Below are 21695 nucleotides of genomic sequence, written 5' to 3'. Positions count from 1 at the left end.
TGGGGTCCCCTGACCCAGTACTCACAGCACTCTCCTGCAGGGTACCTCTCATCCTAAAATTTCAACTGGAATTTCATCCTTCTCTCAGCTCCTGCCTCCCTCTCTGTTACTAGAGCATACCTTTCTGGTATGACCCACTGACCTACTTTAGTCTGCTGCCTGTTTTTACATAGCTCATGAGCTCATGCTCATGTTTTAAATGGCTGCATCTTTGAACTGTGGAATTCAGCAGGCCTCTCGGCTCATTTGAAGCTGCCCAGCTGTGCATCACTCATCATCAAATCCCTAGGACTCTGTACTGGCTCTAACAACAGGGATCATGTCAAGGACTGTGCAATGCTCCCAGTGTGTGTATGCGCCCTCCTGTGGACATCTGGTAGAGTTGCAGGTACATGTAATCCTGGTACTTTGAAACTGAATTTTGTGAAATTTCAAACAATACCAGAAACACACCACCACCATGTGGGGATGACATAAATTCCAGATTGTGTTTCCTAAGCCTGGAGGTGCAGGGGATGTCTGAGGGCCAGGATCAGAGCATGTACCCAGAAATGACGGGGCCCCTGCCTCACACCTACCTGTCCCTGGGCACCACACTTAGCCTCACCGTATGAGAGTGGTAACATCCCCTGGCATGATTAAACCCAGGGATGACTAATGCCAGGTCAAAAATCAACATGCTGTGCCGCATTCTAGAAACACCTGCCTATGCTGTGCCTCAGAGCATGGCAGAGAGCCTTCCCTGACCTTCTGGCCTTCCCCACTTATGCCTGAGGCCATTGGCCCCTTTCCACAGGAGCCGACTACATGAGACTACCTGATAAACTGAAGTTGGATTGGTGGAGGTTCCTGATGGGTGGGGGCTGGTGTTTGGAAGGCGAAGATTTGGCAGAAGGAGCAGGAGCTGCATGTTTGGGTGTAGCTGGCACCTCGTACACAGGGCCATCGTACATTCCCCTGGAAACACCGTGCAGCCCAGAAACCTAAGCAGAAAGAGGGAGGGTCAGATTAGCAGGTGTCTGTTCCTCTGTCCTGCCACAGAAAGAGGGAGGGTCAGATTAGCAGGTGTCTGTTCCTCTGCCCTGCCAACAGAGGGACCGGAGGCCATTTGTCTGTACACCACACATCTGCTCACACCAGACATGTGCCACGGAGCAATATGGATATCCGTCTACACGCATGCATGTGCTCTGTAGATGAACACATATGTTCACACACATGCACGACTTAGCATTTGGCCAGGTATTTTCTCAGTGACCATCAGCTGTTTGGCATCGGCCTCAGTTGCAGACCAGGTCAAATGTCTACAGCCCAGCATGCTGCCAGGCCTTGGTGGGGAGTGGTACCTGAAACCCCAGGCCCACTCTGCCCATCCCCAAACTTAAGTCTTCCCACCCGATGCACAGTGCTTGTGATGTTTGTCTGTCTGGTGCTGCCCTTGTGGCAAAGGCACAGAGACAGCTGACAGATGAGAGCAACTCTGGGGCCCTAGGGCTGGGGCAAGGTGTCTGACCGTGCTGTCTGAATCAGTAGTGTTGCCACTGAAGTACAAGAGTGGAGACACACATGAGCACACATCCGCTCATGTACAAATGTGCATGCGCATCTATATACAACCCAATATGCAAAGCACATACCTACACATATGCAGACATGTTCAGCACATGCAGTGAACACACACGCATGCACAGCACACTCAATGGGCACATACCCACACATATGCATGCATGTATAATACACACAATGAATAAGTGAACACATACATACATGTGTGCACAGTATACGATGGGCACACATATATGCATACTTACATAATACAAGCAGTGGGCAAATGTACACCCATGCATGCATGCACAGTACACACAATGGGTATGTGCACACGTGCATGTGTGTGTCATACATACAATGGACACACATGTATAGTATACAAAGAGGACATGCAAGCATGCATTTATACTATACACAAGGAACAGAGACACGCAGACCACATACCCAGCTGGCCCTTCTGGCACGCATCATCTTTTGGATCATGTGAGTAACAAGTTGATACGGTGACAGGAGGGTCACAGACAGGGAGGACAGCCACAGTGAAGAGTTCAAAGTTCCCTCCTCTGAGTCAGACAAGGGCAGTGCCTGCTCTGTGATTGGATGGGGGCCTTCAAAGGCCAAGTCTCAAGATCTTGGAGAAGGTAATTACAGATCTGGCAGGAGGGGAGGATGAGAGGGGTAGGCAGGCCAGGAGGGAGCCAGCCCTCAAGGATGTTGGGCTGTGCATTCTCACTGTGATGGCTGGGTACCTGGGGAAGTCTTTCTTGCCCTGAGAATTGGGTTCTCCTCTGGGAATGAGGCCCATGACCCTCCAGTGGGCCATGATCCTCCAAGATGGGGCAGGACAGAACCCGAAGTAGCTCATGACCACTTCTGGCACACACAGGTGCATCCAACACAGCCTGCAAGGCCCTGCAACCTCCCTGACCTTGTGTGATCACCTGGGCTTGAAATACAAGCCCACTTTACAGATGAACAAACAGGGGCGCATGCAACCATGCTCATCAACTCTGCAAAGGACAGAGCCCAGTTCCCCAAGCAGGGGATGGCACAGCAAAAGGGCCCTCCATGCAGGTGCTCACCTTGTTCCTGATCCTGACACGCTGGTAGAGGTGCTCTGGGAATGGCTTCCGGGGGATGAAGCGGCCCATGCCCTTACTGACACTGATATTTCCATCCTCAAAAACAATCTTGCCCTGGCTGATGACCACCAGAGGTGAGCCGTGACACTCCATGCCCTCAAAGATGTTGTATTCCACGGTCTGTGAGTGCAAAAAGCCCAGATTTACTTCTGTACCACACCCAATGCTTCTCTTGTGTCAACATGACACATATAATATGATGCTCTGTAGTAAGCATTTCCCAGTGACTTCTTCTCTGTGTAACAGTCCACTCTGTATAGCAGACAATGAGCAGCACCTGCTGGGACTGACTGTTAACACTCACCTCGGGAATCTGGAATGAGAGCAAGCTTCTCTGTGGACAAGCACTGTGGACATTCTGGTCATAATGCACATTTCTGTGACACCATCTTTTGTGGGGGAGAGCTTCCTAAACTGAAGTACAAGGTCAAAGGATATGGGCTTCCCTAAAAGACTTACAGTACACCAGCAAATCTCATCTCAAGGAATGAGGCCCAGTCTACCCTGCCAGGTGGAAGGAAAATTGCAAGCTTACAGTATGAACACAGGGCAAGGCTGTGCTTTCACTGTATCATTGACTGGAAAGACAACAGCCTGAGAGGTGACTCGGGGGTAGGGATACTTGTTACCAAGCCTAATGACCTGAGCTCTATCTTTGGGACCAATTTGATAGGAGAGAATTGACTCCTTCATGTTCTCTGACTACATGTCCCCTCCACCTAAAAAAAAAATAGTCAGCAGAGGATGGGGGTCCAGCAGTTAATTCCACTGCTCTTGCTCCCAACATCCTCATCAGGCAGTTCACAGCCCTGTAACTCCAGCTCCAGTTGACACGAATCCCTCTGGTGGCCCCTGCAGGCACTGCAGTCATGTGCCCAAACCCACAGTTAAATACACACATATACAAATAGTTTACAAAGTAAAATCTTAATGTCCAAACCCACAGTTAAATACACACATATACAAATAGTTCACAAAGTAAAATCTTAATGTCCAAACCCACAGTTAAATACACACATATACAAATAGTTCACAAAGCAAAATCTTAATGTCCAAACCCACAGTTAAATACACACATATACAAATAGTTTACAAAGTGAAATCTCAAAATAATAAAAAAGACAGCAGAACCTCTAAAGACCTACATTTGTTTGTGCCACTTGAATAGGATGGATACTCAATGCCATTAGCCAACTGCCACCCTCTAATGGCTTGTCACCTATTCTTTTCAATTGTGTTTATTTTTTATCGGTTACTGCAACAGTGGAACATGTGTGGTTGAAAACCAAGTGGTCTGAAGGGTATCTGGAAGAAAAGTTTCTCTATCTCCCTTGGAGCAGTGTGCCTTCCTGCTTGTAACTGTCCTCCACACAAGTGCTGTCTGAACTTCTTGAAAGTCCTTATTCTACTGCTTATCCCACAGATCCTGAGCATGCGTTCTTTTTATAAAGTTCTTCAGCTGCTGACCTGAGTCCCATCATGCACTTGGGCTATCACTGATCAACCCACTTCCCAACATCAAACAAATGTCCTATCTGTTTGATGCTTTTGCTAAAACACACACTGCATGTGTGATCACGGGATCTCCATTACCCACAGAGGTGACATTGGATTCCAGCTCTGGCAACACTGGGAGTCTCCCTGTTGCTGTGACAGTATCCTAGGGACACACATTACACCCTGGAGTCTGTCTCTGCACCTGTCCTTCTTGATGCTGTGTCCTAGCTGGTAGTGAGAGCGGGTCTCTTCCCCCAGCAACACATACATGTACACAACACTTACCGTGCAACTGTTTCTACACTCCTCTTTATTCACTAGTCTCACAGAATTTTCCCACCTTGCAAAGAACCTACCCTTCCTTTGGTAAGGGGCAGATCCCCAACCCCAATTCTTTGTTTTTGTTTTGTTTTGTGTTTTGCTATACAGCCCATTTTGGTTACTTTTTTATCCTGTAGCCTGCTCACAAACAGAACAACCCTGCAGTTTCTAAATTCTGCACTGTATTTTTTTTTCATGCAAAGCTGTCATTTTAAAAAGGTATGCTGGGGACTGGAGTGATGGCTAAGGGATAAGAGCACAGCCTGCTCTTCCAGCAGACACAATGGCCAGAAATAGATGTATCTGCCCTGCATGCATAGCCCAGAGAGAGGCAGAGGGAGAAAGCATGCTCACAAGGCCATAACTGCAGCCTAGATTAGCCTGCTCAAAGCCCCTTCTTGGCATCTCTTCAATACAAGAAGTACGAGTGGCTGAAGCAGCCTCATGGCAGATTTGAAAACCACCTGCATCACTTTTAACCAATGTCTGAAATGACCCAAAGGAAAAATCACCCACACAAACTAAGAGTGTCATGGATAAGCTGGGACTTACTGATTTATGGCTTTTGGCTGTGATGGTCTTCATCTTGTCTGGGTCCCAGATGACTACATCAGCATCAGAGCCCACAGCAATCCGACCTTTCCTGGGGTACAGGTTGAAGATCTTGGCTGCATTGGTGCTGGTGACAGCTACAAACTGGTTCTCATCCATCTTGCCAGTAGCCTGAAATCGAGACCCATACACTGAGGAGAAGGAGAGATGGGCACAGACCTGGGCCTTCCAGTGGGGTCGTCACAAATGGAAACCAGACTCCATTGAGAAGGCCTGGCCTGATCAGAGCAGGGCTAAAAGGGACTACAGAGGTCTGCTGACGCCTACAATAGAGGCACCGTGATGGTCTATCAGTGGTTCTGGGACCAAGTTTTACATAAAGTAAAAATCGGGCCCAGGAGATAGCTCAGTCAGTAAATTGTTTACCACATAAGCAGGAGGAGCCAAGTTCAATGTCCAGAACTGATGTAAAAAGCCAGTCACAGCTCACACGCCTGTAATCTTAGCACTGGGGAGGTAAAGACAGGAGGATCCCTGGGGCTCAGCTGCCAGCCACACTCACACCTACTTGGTGAGGTCTAGATCAGGGAAGGACTCTGTCTCAAAAAATTAGGTGGGAGGAGCTGGAAAGACAGCTCAGTGGTTAAAAGCAATGGTTGTTCTTCCAAAGGACCCAGATTCTGTTCCCAGCCCCCACATGGCAGCTCATAACAGTTGATAATTTCAATTCCAGGGTCTCCAGCACCTTCTTCTGGCCTCCACGGGCACATTCACACACGTGGTACAGAGACATACATGCAGCTGAAACACCCATAACACAAACAATAATAACCAAAAATAAATAAAAGGTGGGGACTGGCAAGATGACTCAGCTAATAGAGATGCCTCCCACCAAACCTGATGACATGAGTTCAATTCCTGGGACCTGGTATAGGGCGAGAACTGACTCCCGTATATAAGGCGAGAACTGACTCCCTCTGAACAGGCTACCCTCTGTTCGTACAATGCACCACGACACATGTGCACCCACAAGCATGCACACATGAGGACGGACACACACAATTGACAGGGTCGATTCTGATGAGTTGAAGCACACTTCTGTCCACCAGCCACTTTTCATCCCTCATTCAAGGATTATGACGTCAGGAGGTGAGGACTCTACAGCCTGGGGCTACTTTCCCAGGAGTCCTCTGCTCCTATCCCTACTCTGGGGTAAGAAAGGGAGATCTCGGAACCGTGAGTCCACACCGTCCTGGAGGGGCCAGGCAGGGTAGGTCTAGAATCTTTCAGGAAAGAGGTGGACTGGACTTACCACTGCCTTGTCCCAGACAACAGTCATCCGCTCCTCTATGCCATTGACACCCTCAGGGATCAGAGTGAAGTTGTCCTTGCCTACAGCTTTCTGGGCGGTACTGTAGGGACAGTGGCCACTACCTGTGACCTGCAAGTCTCCACTGGCAGAAGCAGAAAGAAGGCACAGTTACACTCACTGTGAACAGCAGTCCCTGACATGGGTTACCCAGCACAAAAGTGGCATTTCAAGGCCCAGTAGTTCTACAGAAAATTCCTAAGGAGGCATTGGTATCAGGAATTTTATCTCAATATTTTTTGTTGTTCAGAATTGAACTCAGGGGTCTAACGCACGCTAGGCAAGTGCCCTCCCAGTGAGCTGTGTTCCCATCCCTATCTCAATAGACAATAATACAGTCAGTCATCCAAAGTCAGACTGTCAACTCAAAGTCTGCTGGCACATGCCTGTATCCTATGTGTTAGGAACATTCCATCTGCAACCTCAGTCTGATGTCTCTGCATGTCACAGGAGAGTCACACACACTGACACGTGTCTCCTTGAGTGAGGTTGTTGTCTTATGGCACCTGGGGCTTCTGTGCTAGACTCAAGAACAAATACTGTCTGTGGGTAATGGCTGAATGGCACATACCTCTGGGCTTGCCATTTGGTCCCTTGAGAGTTTAGAAGCAAGGACCATCCTGAGCTTGAACCTGGAGACTAGTATCAATGAAGACAGGGTTCTGACTTGGTGCTTGCAAACACAGGCTGAGGCTGTCCTCTACTTTATAGTATTAGGATACATAAGTCACTTAGATGCCAGACATGTGCCTGAGAATTGTCCTGTTTAGGATCGTCTGTACTTATTTGTTTAGCAAAGCTGCATCATACATACGCTGTGTGCCTGGAATGGCGTGAAGCCATGGTGATTGTCAACAGACCACATCAAGGTGGGTGTAGAAACAGCCACAGCAGGTTGGGACAGGAGCACTGCCGATGAGCTGAGCTGCCATTGTAAATCTGATGACCAGAAGATACCTCTCTGAGAAGGAAACCAGAAGGCAGCTTCCAGCAAAGATCTGGAAGCAGTAAATGCCAACCAAGAGACACGTGAGAGCGTGCTAGGCGAGGTGTGGAGTACAAAGGCCCCGAGACACAGTGCCTTCTTGGGGGTGTCGCTGTCAGGGGCAGAGGCAAGGTAAAGTCAGCCTGGAGAAAGACCAGGTGAAAGTCTAGTCAAGGAGTGGGATCCAGCTCATGTTCTGCCCTCTGGACTCCACGTTGGGAGGAGAAATCATGAGGGTGTTCTCTTTGGTTCCACTGCTTCTTAAAGTTCCTAAGCACCAGGGACAGTGAATAGGGATGGCATCTTAGAAACACAGGGTCCCATGGAGGCAAGAGGCACCAGCACACTGAGTCACAGTGGTCATGACCAAGGGGGTATGACATCATTAGTTTCTACAGACTATGGTAATGCTCCTGCCTTTTTCTGAGTTGGTGAAGACTGTAGGATAGCAGATCTTGGAGAGATGTGGGCTCTTTTTATAGTTTGAAGAAGTATCAAACTTTCACAAGTTATGGGCTTGGGCACTGAGCCTGTTTTTGAGTTCCCAGAAAATAGTACCTGCATGGTGTGGGGACAGAGATTTCCATACAGAGCACATTCCAGAGTCTTATTGTTCACACACACAGTTCCTTATCCCCAAGTCAAGCCCTAATTCGTCTCCTCCACAGAGTCCTAGCCATCTCCCATTTCCAGGTCAGCCTGTCCTCCTCAGCTCACCGTGTGGTCTTGCAAAGCCCTCTTCCCTCCAGCTGACTGAGGGAAGGGATTGCAGCAGCTGTGTTCTGCTGTGTTAAAAATACTTTGCTTTACCAGTGATGATGGCTGCTCATTGGACTGCCTTTCATCTGAACTGAGCCACAGCTAGTCCTGTGCAAGCAGACACTGATTCTGTGCATGTGGCCAATGAGCAAGCTGAGTGTGACAGGGGAACATTACATATGCTTTGACAAGCCCAGGATGATAGGACTAGTACCTGGCAAAGGCAAGATTTGAATCCTGGTCTCTCATTCCTAGTCCTGGGGGCTATCAACCACACCTAACCATCTAGAACACAGCAGGGCATAAACAATGCTGAACTGGTGGGAGGAGATGGTCAGTAAGTGTGAACAATCACTAGGTGGAACCCACCCTTAGGTCCTGGAAGAATTGCTATAAACAACATGGAGTACAGTCTTCTGAGCACAGACCCCGAGCCTCCCTCCTGTAGTGTGTCTAACTAGCCTTTGGTTTCCATTTGCAGACGCTAGTCACAATCCCAGCCCTGCATCCCTGTCCCCATGGTTCTCACCAGGCCAGCAAGGAGGTCAAGTAATCAGGAGTAGTGGGGTCTGGACTCAGGGGAGGGGAGGTCACAAATGCTGCTGCCTTTGCCCAGTTCTTGCTCCAGTAGTGGGTGCCGTCAGTCCCCAGGCTGGCAGCTATGGGCTCACCAAAGACAAGAGGACCTTGAAGAGACAAACACAAGGAGTGTGTGGTTATAGCAACAGTGTCCATGCTGACACAAAAGGAGGGTCTTCGGCAGAGGAGACTGACTAGAAGCCAACAGCCTGGCACCTTCTTCAGGAAGTACCACACAGAGCCCCTTACTTCGAGCACCCAATTCTGTATCCAATTAGGGCAGCTGATCTAGGCCAGCCTTCATCCATATCTAGCTCCTGCTGTCCCCGTACTATTGACTCTGGGACAAAAACCTTCCTTCTTTCCAACCCACAACTGACTCTTCCTTCAGACTGTGTGGTAACCATCACATATGCATAAGCTCCCAGTGTGAGTCCTGGACAGAGCCCAAGAGGGGCAAGCCAGGTGGAGAGCCCAGGGAGTAGCTACACACACACACACACACACACACACACACACCACACACACACACACACACACACACAATGGAGACAGGATGCAGGAAGACCTGAAGGCCATTCCAGAGAAAGTCTCTAAAGCCAGCAAGGAGCCACATGGTCTCATCTGGCTCCTGAAAGCAGGGATCATCACGACGAAGAAACGGAGGCTCAGAGCTTGACGGGGACTTGCAGAGACCTCTTATGGGTGTCACACTAGCAGTCAAATCTAAAGCCAACTCCACACTGTACAACCCCAGGCCACCCCTTCAGAGCACTAGAGGTCACAGGCTATGCTCCTGGCAGATCTCTGTTCTAGAGTACATGTGGACATCCCTCCATGGCCCCTTGGAAGGACAAGCGCCACCTACCTTTCTTCCTGGCCAGTGCGATGATGTCCGCGGCACTCTTACTCATGACCTTCGTGATATACACAGGGCAGTTGATCCGGCCTGCAATGGCAATAGCCCGGAACACGGCTTCGGCCTCCAGCTGGGGAAACAGCAAATAACAAAGGTCACAGGAGGAAGGGCTCAGCCACCTGTGAGCCCATGTCCTTCTGTTCTCCTTACGTGTTCTCAAAGGGGAAATCTTCCACTTACAAGGAGAAGAGTAAGAGGATGAAGAGTGAGGGAAGCTAAACTGAATCTGATGTGAGGGCTGGAGAAAGAACGATGCCCTGGGCTTATTTAGAAACGCTGTGCAGGCTGTTAGAGGGCAGCGCTGCATCAAAAGACACACAGATGGCCATGGCCAATGGCTGTCTCCATGACATCAGGGCACGCCCATGGCTGGCTGAACCGGACTCATTTCATCTCAGCCCCCTCTGCACCAGCCATGCTCTCAGGATCAGTGAGCCAAAGCACCTGCTGTGATTTCCATTTTTGGTTTTTAACTTACAGTCTGTCAAGGACTCAGTCATGGCCCTGATTGAGGAATGACTTGACATGACCTTAGGGAACTCTTAAGTCTATTTTCCTGTCACCATTATACCAAGTCCTCAGTGAAGATTCTCCCCTAAGTCAGAGCACTAGGGTGTGTCCAGGAGGGATGATCCTGGACCCTGGAATAGCCAGAGCCTTTGTGGCTTCTCTGATTGACTTGCATCCTCCAGAGTCCTGGGAAGGAGTAGGAAGAAGGGATTGGAGTGGAGAGGGCAGAGAAGAGAGAAGCGGGAGGGGCCGGGGACAGCTGTTCTGTTCCAGCTGAGGGGCTCTGGAATGAGCTCTTGGCAATTGCAGATCACAGAGTGTGGAGTCCTTACCTCCTCAGGTCTACTCAGAGCATGACCCTCGGGTCCTGTGATGCCCATCTCCAAGATCCGCTTTTGTTCCTAGGAGACAATCATCATTGAGCCAGAATGGAGGAGCTGAGAGAAGTGACTCTTCCAGCCCCTGCTTGACATGAGGCAGACAAGGCCAGGATGAGGAGGTTCCCCCAGGCCAGCCAGTGGACTGAGGGTGACCACCTGCTCTTACCACTCTACCAACTCTCCCGTTTGCCCACACCCACCCTCTGCCCACCCACAGAAGCATCTGTGTTGTTCTAGAACTCCAGGAACCAATGAGAGGAGCACAAGGGGGGACTTGTCTCCTCAAAGCTCAGTGGTGGCTTGGCCCTCATGCGAGGGTGCTGAGAGATGAGAAAGTCAGTTAGAGGTGACAGACACCAAGAGCTACTGATGCTACTGTGGGTGGGCTCATCTGACAAGACTGATTTTCACAATACCTGGTCCCCCCCAGTGCTTTCACACACCCAGACTTCTGCACACACCTGCTTTTCTTCCAGAGTTTTCCCCACACCTGCCTGGGCCCTCACCAGAAGCTCTGCAGAGCCTGAAACCACACTCTTGGATCTCCGGAACTATGAGTCTAAAGTACACTTCTTTCCTTCTGGAGAGCGGGTTAGTTACTGCTAAAGTGGCGTGTCACCAGGAAAGCCACCATTGTCCTCCTCCTCCTCTCTCCCTCATGCTCCCTTGCCAGCCCTCTCCGCCTCTTCCAGTTTGCAGCCATGTGTGACGCTGTCGGTATTCATCCTCAGAAGCCAAGCAGAGGCAGCCAACATCACGCTTGTTGATCTCCAGAACGGAGACCAAAAATGAGCCTATTTGGAAGTGTGGTGCCTACTTTTGGTTGTCAACTTGACTAAATCTAGAATTAACTAAACCCAAGAATCTGAGTACACCTGTGAGGAATTTTTCTTCATTAAATCATCTAAAGAGAGTAGACCACCTTTATTTAGTCTGGGCCACACCTTCTGGTGGCCACCTATATAAAGAACACAGAAGAAGGAAGATTTTGTTCTTTGCCTGCTTGCCTTCACTGTCTCTGACAAGTTCATTCCTTCACTGGCATTGGAACCTACTTTTTTGGTATTCTAGAATATACTCAAGACCATTTGAGTATTCAAGTCTCATGTGTGGACTTAACAACTACTGGATTTTTGGGCTTTTCCTTGGTAGACAATCATTGTTGGACTAGCTGGACCACAGCATCCAAGCCACTCGTATTATTTAATATATAGTATACATATATGTGTATGTATGTATACTATATATATATGTATATATATATATATATATATGATTCTATCTGTTCTGCTCCTCTAAGGAACCCTGACTAATACAAGGAGCTTGGGGAGATGACTCAGTTGGTAAAGTGCTGACTATGCAAGCATGAGAATGAGTAAAAGCCGCAGAATCCACATTTTACAAAAGATGCTGGGTGCACGTGGCATCCCCTCTTCTTGCAGAAGAGTTTTATTCAGAACCTCACAATGCAGAGGAGAAAACAGATCCAGAGGCCAAGTGCCTTGCCAGTGGGCACACTGCACACAAGGGAACGTCTCTTATCTACGCATGTGACATGACACCCAGTGCTCAGCTCCACTCTGCCCCAGTCATCCCACGAATAAAGGATGCTCCCCGTCTTTACAGTCCACTTTGTGAGGAGGCCCCTTACGGTAGGAAGGAGAACCTTGCACCACTCACCTGAGCTATCAAGTCCCCATTTTCTGCATGGACTAAGATCACAGCTCCCAGGCCCTTAAGGAAGGTGAAGGCTTCGTACAGCTAAAGAGGAGAAATGGAGCTGGTGAGAAGTCGAGGCGCAGCAGTCCATGTCTTTAAAGGCCGCCCTCTGCTCACTCCTGTGGCCTCTGCAGACTCCACGCATCACCATCTTCCACATCAAGAGGCAGGAAGCAGGGTGGAGCCAAACTAATCATAGGCTCATGATGCCAGTACATCACCTCCATCCTCATTGTCTTCCTTCTCAGTAACAAGACTGCTGACCCTGAGACACATGCTTGCAGGCGTGGGGGGCGGGGTCTCAGAGGCGGGAAGCACTTTGGAATAGCTCCAATCTGAAGCCCACAGCTGACAATCCATATAAGGGGCTTCAGTGGATCAATATAAGAACCCATGTGGTACACACTACTGCTTCCATGAGCCCCAACCAACTTCCTGCTTCTAGATACCCTGGGTGTCTGTATCAAAGGCCTTGAGGGTCCTAAATAAGTTGTTATCTGCTCCAAAGTGCTTCTTTGGAGGGCAGGACATGGAAAGGCCACCATTGGCCCAATTCTGCAGTAATAGCCAATGAGCAATTCCTAACTGTCCTCTAATTTCACTTGTATTAAATCACTCAGCACTCTGACAACCTCTGTAAGGGTGGGGATAGTATAAGCCTCAAACCCAGAGATGGTGGGAAAGATGTTCCCAGCTGCCCAGCAAGCATCAGACATGGCAGGTTGGCAACTGGTATCCAGGATTTTCTCTAGGAGATAGAGGGGATCTGATGGTGGGGGCAGGGTGGGTGGAAGCAGAAAGCCCACCCTTAGAAACACACAGTGGTGTCTTCTCCAGCTCCTTATTCCCTGGGCCAGAGATCTGACACCCTTCTGATGAGATGGCATTCCTCAGTGCCTTGCGTCTGTTTGAAGGAGGCCACAGCTCGCCTTTGCAGAGCTCATATGGGATGGTCCCCAGCCTTCCCTGAGCCCCAAGGAAACTGTCCAGCCTGCAGGAAGTACATGCATATCCAGAAGGAAACTCCTGAACTTCCACAATGGGCTCCAAGAAGCTGCTAATAAACTGCCCAGAGAATGCTTGGGAAGAGCTATGTGAGGAACGCCCCACAAAGGATCCCAGGCTCCAAACTCCCATCTCCTTTTAGGGAGATACAAAGGAGAGGATGGGCAATGGTCACACTGCACTTAGTGCTGGGAGTGAAGCCTGAGCCCAGGCTGTAAGTGCCTCCCACTTCCCCCGCTCATCATAACTGGCTCCTGCCTGTACTGTTGAAAAGGAGAAGCTCACAGCAGGGCTTACCTGGCTGTCGGACATCTGGTACAGGTCCTTATATGCCATGTAGACTTGGAAGGAGTTGACACCTATCGCAAGATAAGATAAAGAAAAGCGTGTTTGAGTAGAGATGAAGGTCTTTCCAGTAAGTCAATGACCAGGTAGCAACTGTCAGGAAAGAAGATGCCATGGGATCCACCGTGGGGCATCCAACCCAGCCTGGGGGTGGCAGGCAGTCCCTGGATCCTTCTGGTAAAGATCAAACCTGATCTGGATCTGAAGGTAAAGGAAGGAGGAAGTGGATAGGGAAAGAGGGGACTGGGAACTGTGCAAGAGGGGAGGGATGACCATGGAAGGGACAGCCTCCTTTCTAGAAAGTGTCCTCCTCCAGCTGAAGCAAAGGGAGCATGCGCTTCCTAGTCATTTTTTAAAATTGTAGTACAAACACACAAGTTCGGTGCCACAACCAGCTCAAGCCACATTACGGTGCACAGTACACAGGATGTACAATTAACTGCTATGTCTAGTGCCTAAGTCTTCTCCCGCTAGGGGGTGCCATGGAGCACGCTCTGTGATGGAGAGATAGTCCTGAGATCATAGAGGATATGAGGGGGAAGCATGGGGAGGGCTGGGGAATCCTGCCAGGAGGAGAGTGCTGAAGACTCAGGGCAGAGCATAGGTTAGGCGTGGATTTAAAAAGAAGGAAAGGACAGGACTTGATCTTGAGGAACAATTTGGGGGAGCCCAGGACAGACAGGAGAGAACTGTCTCTCATTCCTCTTCAAGCTGCTTGAGGACAGAGGACATGCCTCATGGGTCACTTTGCCTTGCTCGTCTGGGACCTGGGATGTGCGAGTCAGGTTTGTAGATAGAGTATAAAAACATTTGGAGAAGGAAAAAAAAAGAGTCTAATGCAAAATATTAAAGGGGCTGATACTTCTTTTGCACTCAGCAACAGAGACAACAAGCCAGAGACTTCTGCTGTGGAGAAAACAGCTGTCACAAAAATTCCTTCTCTTAAAATAATGGGAAAAATTGGAAATGAAAATTGTGCCCTAAGAGTAGTATAAAAATATCAATGACTAATCAAGGATACGTAAGTAAAAATATCACAATTAGAATGTGTGTGAGGGAAGCACGAATACAGTGATTAAGACTCTGTATTCCTTACAGAGATGGGCCTTCTGAAAATATAAAACCCGTATATACTCACAAACACAGAAGCCATATCACTGTCACCATCAACACCCAGGTCCATCTGGTGAACTGGAAACTCAGACACTGACTCTCTACCATGACTTGAACGTGATATGTTTCCCACGTATGTGCTCACATGCTGGGGGGCTGGGGGCCAGGCTGCCAACTGGAGGACTTTGGGATCATGACTGAATCCTGAGGATTCTGACATCCATCCATTCAGGGATTATGCTCCCAGTCCCCTACCCTTTCTCCTCTCACTGTTTGGGGGTATGTGTGAATGGATAGCTCTGCCCCACCACATGGTCCCCATGGTGTTCTGTCTTGCCTCAGAAAGACAAAGGAGCAACTGGCCTTGGTTGGAACTTCTCACGCTGCAAAGAAATAATGCTTTTCTCTCTCTAAACTGATTCAAGTTCCCAACCTCAGGGAGTTCATGGTCTGGGCTAATGTTGGGGCTGTGGAAAGACAAGCTCACTGAGTGTTAAAACTCATGATGGAGCTGGGCTAGGGGCTACTGGGTGGGCAGGAAGCCCAGTGTGGCATCTGTGAAGGGCTTTCCCCAGGAAGCATAGCTCAGCTGAAAACAGAACCAAGAAGAGACAGAAGGGTGCTTCAGTGAGTAGAGGGACAGGAGGGGAGGACATGGGACAGGAATGGTGAGGATCAAGCTGTGAAGCTTGGGGGACATTTAAAAGCCCATGCAGGAACATTGAGTTTTTTGTGCAAGTCACCAGTCAAGAAAAGGAAGTGGTTCTCCAGTCTTGGGGAACAATGTCATGGATTCCTGAATCTAAGCAAACATCCCCTTAATGTCACTTGTCCCTGAAGAGCACACAGCTCTTGTGTTCTCTCTCTTGCCCTCTCCACGTCCCTTCCCCTCACAGACACACATATGCTGCTAGGTTCATAGAAACTGACTAAGACCAGAGACCTAGGTAAGGACAGTGAGATCGAGATGGCTGGTTCCCTTATGATAACTGTGTGTGCAGTAAGAGTCACAGCAGCCACCATGGAAAGATTATGCCTTCCTGCCAGCAGGGCACACACAGACAAAGGGAATCTGTGATAAGAGGAAAGGGGACAATTGGATAGTCACATGGGGAAAAAATCCACAGAAAAGTGAGCATAATTAGTGATTGAAAAAGTGTGATAAAAGCCACAATGACACCCTGGCTTGAAATTAGCAAGGGCATCACAAATGCAGTGGCACCCAGTGGTGTAACACGCAGGAGCCAGGGACTCTGATGGGGGCTGTGCCTGCATGGATGGGAGCATCTTTCAAGAAATCAATTGGCCGTAAGTGCTTTGGTCCCACAAAACGTTATAATAGTATTTCTCAACAACTAAGGAAATCATAAAAACTGCAAACTAATGCTTTTGTACAGAGATGCTCACTGGAACCCTATAATAAACGGAAAACCTAAATGCCCACTAAAAAGAAAACAGTTGAGCAAATTAGCCATTGCATTTCATAAAGAGCGTTATTAAAAAGTTACTGGTGGAGGGCAATGTCACCCATAAAATGTTAAGTGAAAAGAAAGATTACAAATTACAGCAACTGCACACCATATAAGGGAAAAAGTTGCTGACATAGACAGGAAATTGAAGGCAGTAATAACTAATGTCACATTGCAGAACCAGAGGGGAAAATGTTTGCTTTTCTGGTTTTTATGTATTAGAAACAACGATGCTTTTATGAGAAAGCATAGCCTGTGTTGTAAACGTTAAAATGTGTATCCCAGCATCCCTTGAATCCCCTCAGTACAGGTACTTCCTCTCTGGAAGGTACCCTGCGGACTGACCACTCATGTCCCTGACTTGTTCCATCCTGCTGCCAGTATTCAATTTCCTCCTGTCTCTGTCTGACCCATTTCCATGCAATGCAATGAACAGTTGAGCTTGTCTGCAATGGGCAGGGTCACCCTGTATGAACTTGAATAGAGGGGATCCAAGCAGGATACAAAGATGTATGGCCAAAAAAGTAACTCCAAGAGCCAGCCAGACAGCCAGTGTTCTAGAAACAAAGAGTGGTGGAAGCATGTGCCCCACATGGCCCAGCTTTCAGATATTTAAGGAGTAAAGCAATTCTGACAGGTCAAGGGGAAAGCTCTCTGATGAGCTGGATCTTAGAGAGAGCATTTGACAGGCAGAAAAAGGACATTCCTGTAGAGAAAATGGCCTGAGCAGAGGCCGGTGGTAAGGCAGGTGGCAAGAGATTGTAACCATGGTGACAAGCATCAGGAAGAGTCAGGCTAGACCAGCAAAGGTCTTCCATGTCAGTCTGTGGAGACAGGACTTATTCTGTGGGTTAGGAGTGCTTCCTCAAGGCTTCAAGGAGTAGAGGACAGACTCCCTAAAAAGAGAGCACATCCTTCCATCACTTAGCAGACGAGTGTGGCTCTAAGCTGGGCCCCCAGAAGAGGGGGAAGGGATTTACAGCCCATTCTGGTCTTCCACTGACCTTTGTCCTGCACCAGCACCTCCAGCTCCTCCCGAACACCGTCGGACCAGCTTGTGATATCCACATGGAGGGAATAGTCACAGCAGGACTTGGTGTCTGCTGCTTCGTGCCACTTCTCAAAGGAAGTCAATAGGCTGGACCCCGATTCAGGAACAACATGGTCAACTGGGACAGAGAGACATGCGTCATGATGCTTAGAACCCAAGCTGTTCCAACAGTGGCCACATCACCCCCACCAGCACTTCATCAATATCACCATCATTCCACAATCGCTAGTCAACACTATCACCATCAATTGCATCAACCACCATACAACCACCACCACCATCATCATCACCATAACCATCACCACCATCAGCCTTACCACAACCAACACCACAATCATAACCCGCAATCATCAACATATTCCCACCATCATGCCCATGAATATCATCACCATCACCACTGTAATGGTTTAAATAAATCCCAAGCATTTGAATACCTGCTCCCCATTTGGTGGCTGTTTGGGGAAGATTACAAGGTGTAGACTGTTGGAGAAGGTATATAACTGGGGGTAGGATTTGAGGTTCAAAGAAACTCCTACCTTTCCCAGAGTGCTCTCTGCCTGTTGCTTGTAATCAAGACTCGAGCTCTCAGCTACTCCTGTCAACATGCCTTCACTCTGCCATCAAGGTGTAGAGGCCCATAGAAGGGGCTCTTGACTCAAGGTTCCATCTTGACTCAAGGTCAGAGAGTTTGAGCCTGTTAGTGCTCCTTCAAGGTTAAACCACAGTAGGATTGGCCTAAGGTGTGGCTATTGTATTGTCTTGCCTAGACAACAGGGTATTTGGCCTAAGGTGTAGTTAATGGATGTCTTACCTAAACAGCAGGATATTTGGTTTAGGGTGTGGTTACTAGATGTTTGGGGGTTATTAATGAGGTAATTACATTTGTTTGTTCCTGTTTTATGGTAAGGAACATGTATTATTGGGGTACATAAGAACTTTGAGCAATCAACTTGGGGCAGATCATACTATTTACTGGATGCCCTCCTTAATCTATCTCTTGTCTTAAGTCTATTTCCTTCCTCAATTCACACTCCCTCTCTCAAGCCCTTTTAATCAGGTCAGCAGGTCCTGACATCAAGGACTCTAACCCTCTGGAATCCTAAGTCCAATTAAGCACTGAGTCCTGAGCCACAGGACCACTGAGTTGAAAGGGTCACTGAATCCTGAACCTTCAGCTTTCCAAAACTACAAACTTAAGTAAGCATCTTTATTATAACATACCTGGCCTCAGGTACTTGGTGATAGCAATGAATAGCAAAAGAATCCAGAGGTTGTTTGTTATGTAGCATTAGCGTAGCATCATTGTAACAATACAGATACAGCTTTAACTAACACAGCCACTTTCTAGCCACAGGCAAATCATGTTTGTTACTCTGTGAGTGTCTTCCACCTTTTGCTGTAACTTTAGCTGAATTCGCACTTCAGAATGTTGTTCAGGATCTTGTTTGTTTTTAGCTTTATCTCTGTATGATCTGAAGCATTCTTTAAATGACACTCCCTCTGCCCAGCATAGCCCCAGATCAAAACCTGTTATATTTCTAGCATCAGAAAGGCCACTGTGGGACAGGCCTGCCACGCATTGGGAGGACTTTCCTCACTCTCTCTCTTCAAAAGATACCAAGCACACATTTGACCCGTTGTGATCCAGCAAGGCTAAGAGAGATGCTTGACACTTTTAAATTTGCTTCATTTCTAAGACTCTAAATGCAAACCTTCATCATCTCATCCTGAGCACTAAAATCCACTATTCACTTGTCATTTGGAGGCAAGCAACCACAGGGAAGTTTAGCAACCTGGGACTCCACTTGGCTTGGGTTATGCACCCTGTTTAAATGATATTGTACTCGGCAGCCTGAGACTCTCACCTGCACATATTATGCACCACACTCTGAACAATGCACCTAGCAAACTGTTAGCAGCCCAGGACTCGAGCTGTATCGAGCTTCATGCACACCCCTGCCTGAATGATGGAATGGATTTTCCTCCCCCTAACAACCGTCGTTCTTAGGTTCTACCCAGCCTTGCTCTCCTTATGCCCAGGTAGGAGACCAGAAAGACCTACCCAACCTGAACTGCTCTGGGATGCATGAATAGTAAGGCAAACTGTGTTCTCAAAGGGAACTTCTAGGGAGAATCTCCTATATCCCAGATTAAATCTATGCATACGTGGGGAGTGTATATGATTAGAATCAGATGCATTATGGGAAAGGATAAGTACAGTACAAAAATAATTATGTGACCTAATCTATCAATCAAAACAGAACCATCCTCACAATGGCCCTTAGTAACGAACCTCCTTGGACCCCCATAAAAAGAAGCCCTGGACAATAACGGGACCGTATCTCCTGTGTTGTATTCTGTCCTGTTCTCTAGGTCTGCTTTTAACCACATGTCTCTGCTGCTTTTGCAAACCTGGGAGAGCTTTTATTTCAATTCCTTGACTAAGGGGCCAAGAACCTGCAAACACTGGTGTGTCTGAACTCTAAGAGGCACACACAGCAATGGCCTATATTTATTGTCTCAGGGTGTGATGAGGAGTTACACGGAGCCATGAGTACAGGACCTTGTGTACCAAACTCCAGTGAGCTCATAGCCCCCGTCTCTAAGGCCAGGGAAAGGGACACTCACTGATCATTGTGGTTCCACCTGCCAGTGCTGCTTTGGTGCCCTGGAAGAAGTCATCTGCTGAGGTCATGCCCTGGGAGGGCTTCTGCAGGTAAGTGTTGACATCAATGCCCCCGGGAATGACCATTCGTCCATTGGCTTCGATGGTCTTCACGCCACCAGGAACAATCAGGTTCTCTCCTATTTGTCTAGAGGAAGATAACAGAGAAATCTTTGGTTTTTAAGAGAAAGCCAAGCATGGCAGCCAGCCGTATAACATCGGCTCCTCTAAGTGCGTGTTTCCCACCCAAGCTAACACAGGGCACTGGGACTGCAGCATAGTACGAATCCAGAGCTCACATTTTCTCCTCCAAACACTTGGAATCCTGTGGACACTGAAGCCGGCTCGGGAAGGCATGTGGCTCATTAAGGCCAGAAATGGTCCTACTGAGCAGTGGGCCCCTTCTGCAGAGCTGAATTTCCTATTCATGCCATATGGATCATCTAACTTAGTATCTGCAATGCTTTCAAAATGTAAGGGCAGTGATCCAAATATGATCCAGACCCCAAGGGAAGAGCTGAGTAGGAAACCCAGGCCACTCCATGTCAAAGGCAGAGAGCAGAAATGCTCTGTCACAGCCACAGCTGTGATCATCTGTTGCTATGGACTGAATGGGTCCCTCAGAACTCATGATGCGGCCCAGCCACCACCCACTCCACACCTGACATGGCTGTTAAGGATGCAATGAGGTTTAAATGAAGTCCCAAGGGCAAATCTCTAGTCTATAAGGACCAGTAGCCTTCTCCAAGAGAGCTATTGCTGTGTCACACAGAACAACCATGGCCACTTAGAGCCAAGGACAGAGGTCCTGACAGAAATCAAACACTGATGGCACCTTGGTTCAGGATCTCCAGTTTCTAGAACCAGGAGAAATAAATACCTGTCTTTCCAGTCACCCAGTCTGTGACATTTTGATACAGTAGCCTACAACTTATCCTTGGGTTATCATGAGTAGGCCAGAAGAGGAAACCACAGGGACATCAGGGAAAATTCCAACACCAGGAGACATTTCTTGTGTGGAAGGCAACAATTCCCTTCCTTTCTGGTACTCTCAGCCAAGTCCCAAGAACTAGCAGGTAGGAGACAGAACTGAAGATTCAGGCAGATGCTAAATAAGGGATGTGGGTCCCACCCTTAGACCCCACCCTATACTACAGGCAAGCCACTACTCCATGGTAACAAGAGATGAAGATCTGCATCAGACACCCAAGGGATGAGAATCTGAGGAACGGAAAGCAGAGAGTATGCAAGGCCTCCATGCTGGCCAGTTCCTGCTGTACCTACAGCTTGACGTCCTGCCCTATATGCCTGACATGCAGAAACACAGGAGACTGAATCAGGGGCAGAACATTAGCCTTCCATGGGGTGTAAGGCCAGGAAGCCTGGAGGGGCTGAGTTTTTAAAAGTTCTATTTTGGCCAACTCACTTTATGAGTCCATCTTCCAGGTAGACATCTGCGTAGAAAGACTGGTCATCGTTGATGATGCGTCCGCCTCTGATGAGGAGTCGGTCACTCTGAAATGCAAAGCAGTGTGTTAGATCGTTGGCAGGAGACAAGACCTTTATGTTTTTTAGCTTTGGGGGCTTTTAAGGATTTATTTATTTATTTTTTATTTTATGTGTATGAACATTGTGATGTTTTGAATAAGAATGGCCTGTGTTAGCTCATTTATCTGAATGCTTGGTCCTTAGGTAGAACTGTTTCAGGAAGGATTAGGAGGTGTGGTCTTGTTGGAGGAGGTGTGTCACTGGGGTGGGTTTTGAGAC

General features: G+C 48.2%; 1 protein-coding gene and 1 non-coding gene across 3 annotated transcripts in view; both read right to left on the bottom strand.

Annotated features, from left to right (window-relative positions):
* The window catches only part of Crmp1 (collapsin response mediator protein 1), a 47358-nt gene that overhangs the window by 2070 nt on the left and 23593 nt on the right, over positions 1 to 21695 (bottom strand). For both annotated transcript variants that reach the window (XM_005068836.4, XM_005068837.4), the window contains exons 2-13: positions 21355 to 21443; positions 19892 to 20076; positions 17217 to 17381; positions 13583 to 13644; positions 12242 to 12322; positions 10514 to 10582; positions 9621 to 9741; positions 8703 to 8859; positions 6373 to 6514; positions 5061 to 5231; positions 2631 to 2810; positions 818 to 983 (exon numbers count right to left, since the gene is read on the bottom strand). In XM_005068836.4, the coding sequence (XP_005068893.2) occupies positions 818 to 983; positions 2631 to 2810; positions 5061 to 5231; positions 6373 to 6514; positions 8703 to 8859; positions 9621 to 9741; positions 10514 to 10582; positions 12242 to 12322; positions 13583 to 13644; positions 17217 to 17381; positions 19892 to 20076; positions 21355 to 21443 (1588 nt within the window). The remainder of the gene's footprint in view (positions 1 to 817; positions 984 to 2630; positions 2811 to 5060; positions 5232 to 6372; positions 6515 to 8702; positions 8860 to 9620; positions 9742 to 10513; positions 10583 to 12241; positions 12323 to 13582; positions 13645 to 17216; positions 17382 to 19891; positions 20077 to 21354; positions 21444 to 21695) is intronic.
* Positions 18789 to 18926, bottom strand: LOC121141020. Its single transcript, XR_005877972.1, has one exon. It is a non-coding gene; the product is annotated as a small nucleolar RNA SNORA64/SNORA10 family (small nucleolar RNA).

The sequence above is a fragment of the Mesocricetus auratus genome, unplaced genomic scaffold (assembly GCF_017639785.1).
Source record: "Mesocricetus auratus isolate SY011 unplaced genomic scaffold, BCM_Maur_2.0 Super-Scaffold_100006, whole genome shotgun sequence".
NCBI lineage: Eukaryota > Metazoa > Chordata > Mammalia > Rodentia > Cricetidae > Mesocricetus > Mesocricetus auratus.
The sequence above is the reverse complement of the archived record's forward strand: the minus strand, read 5'-3'. Positions and strand labels throughout refer to the sequence as shown.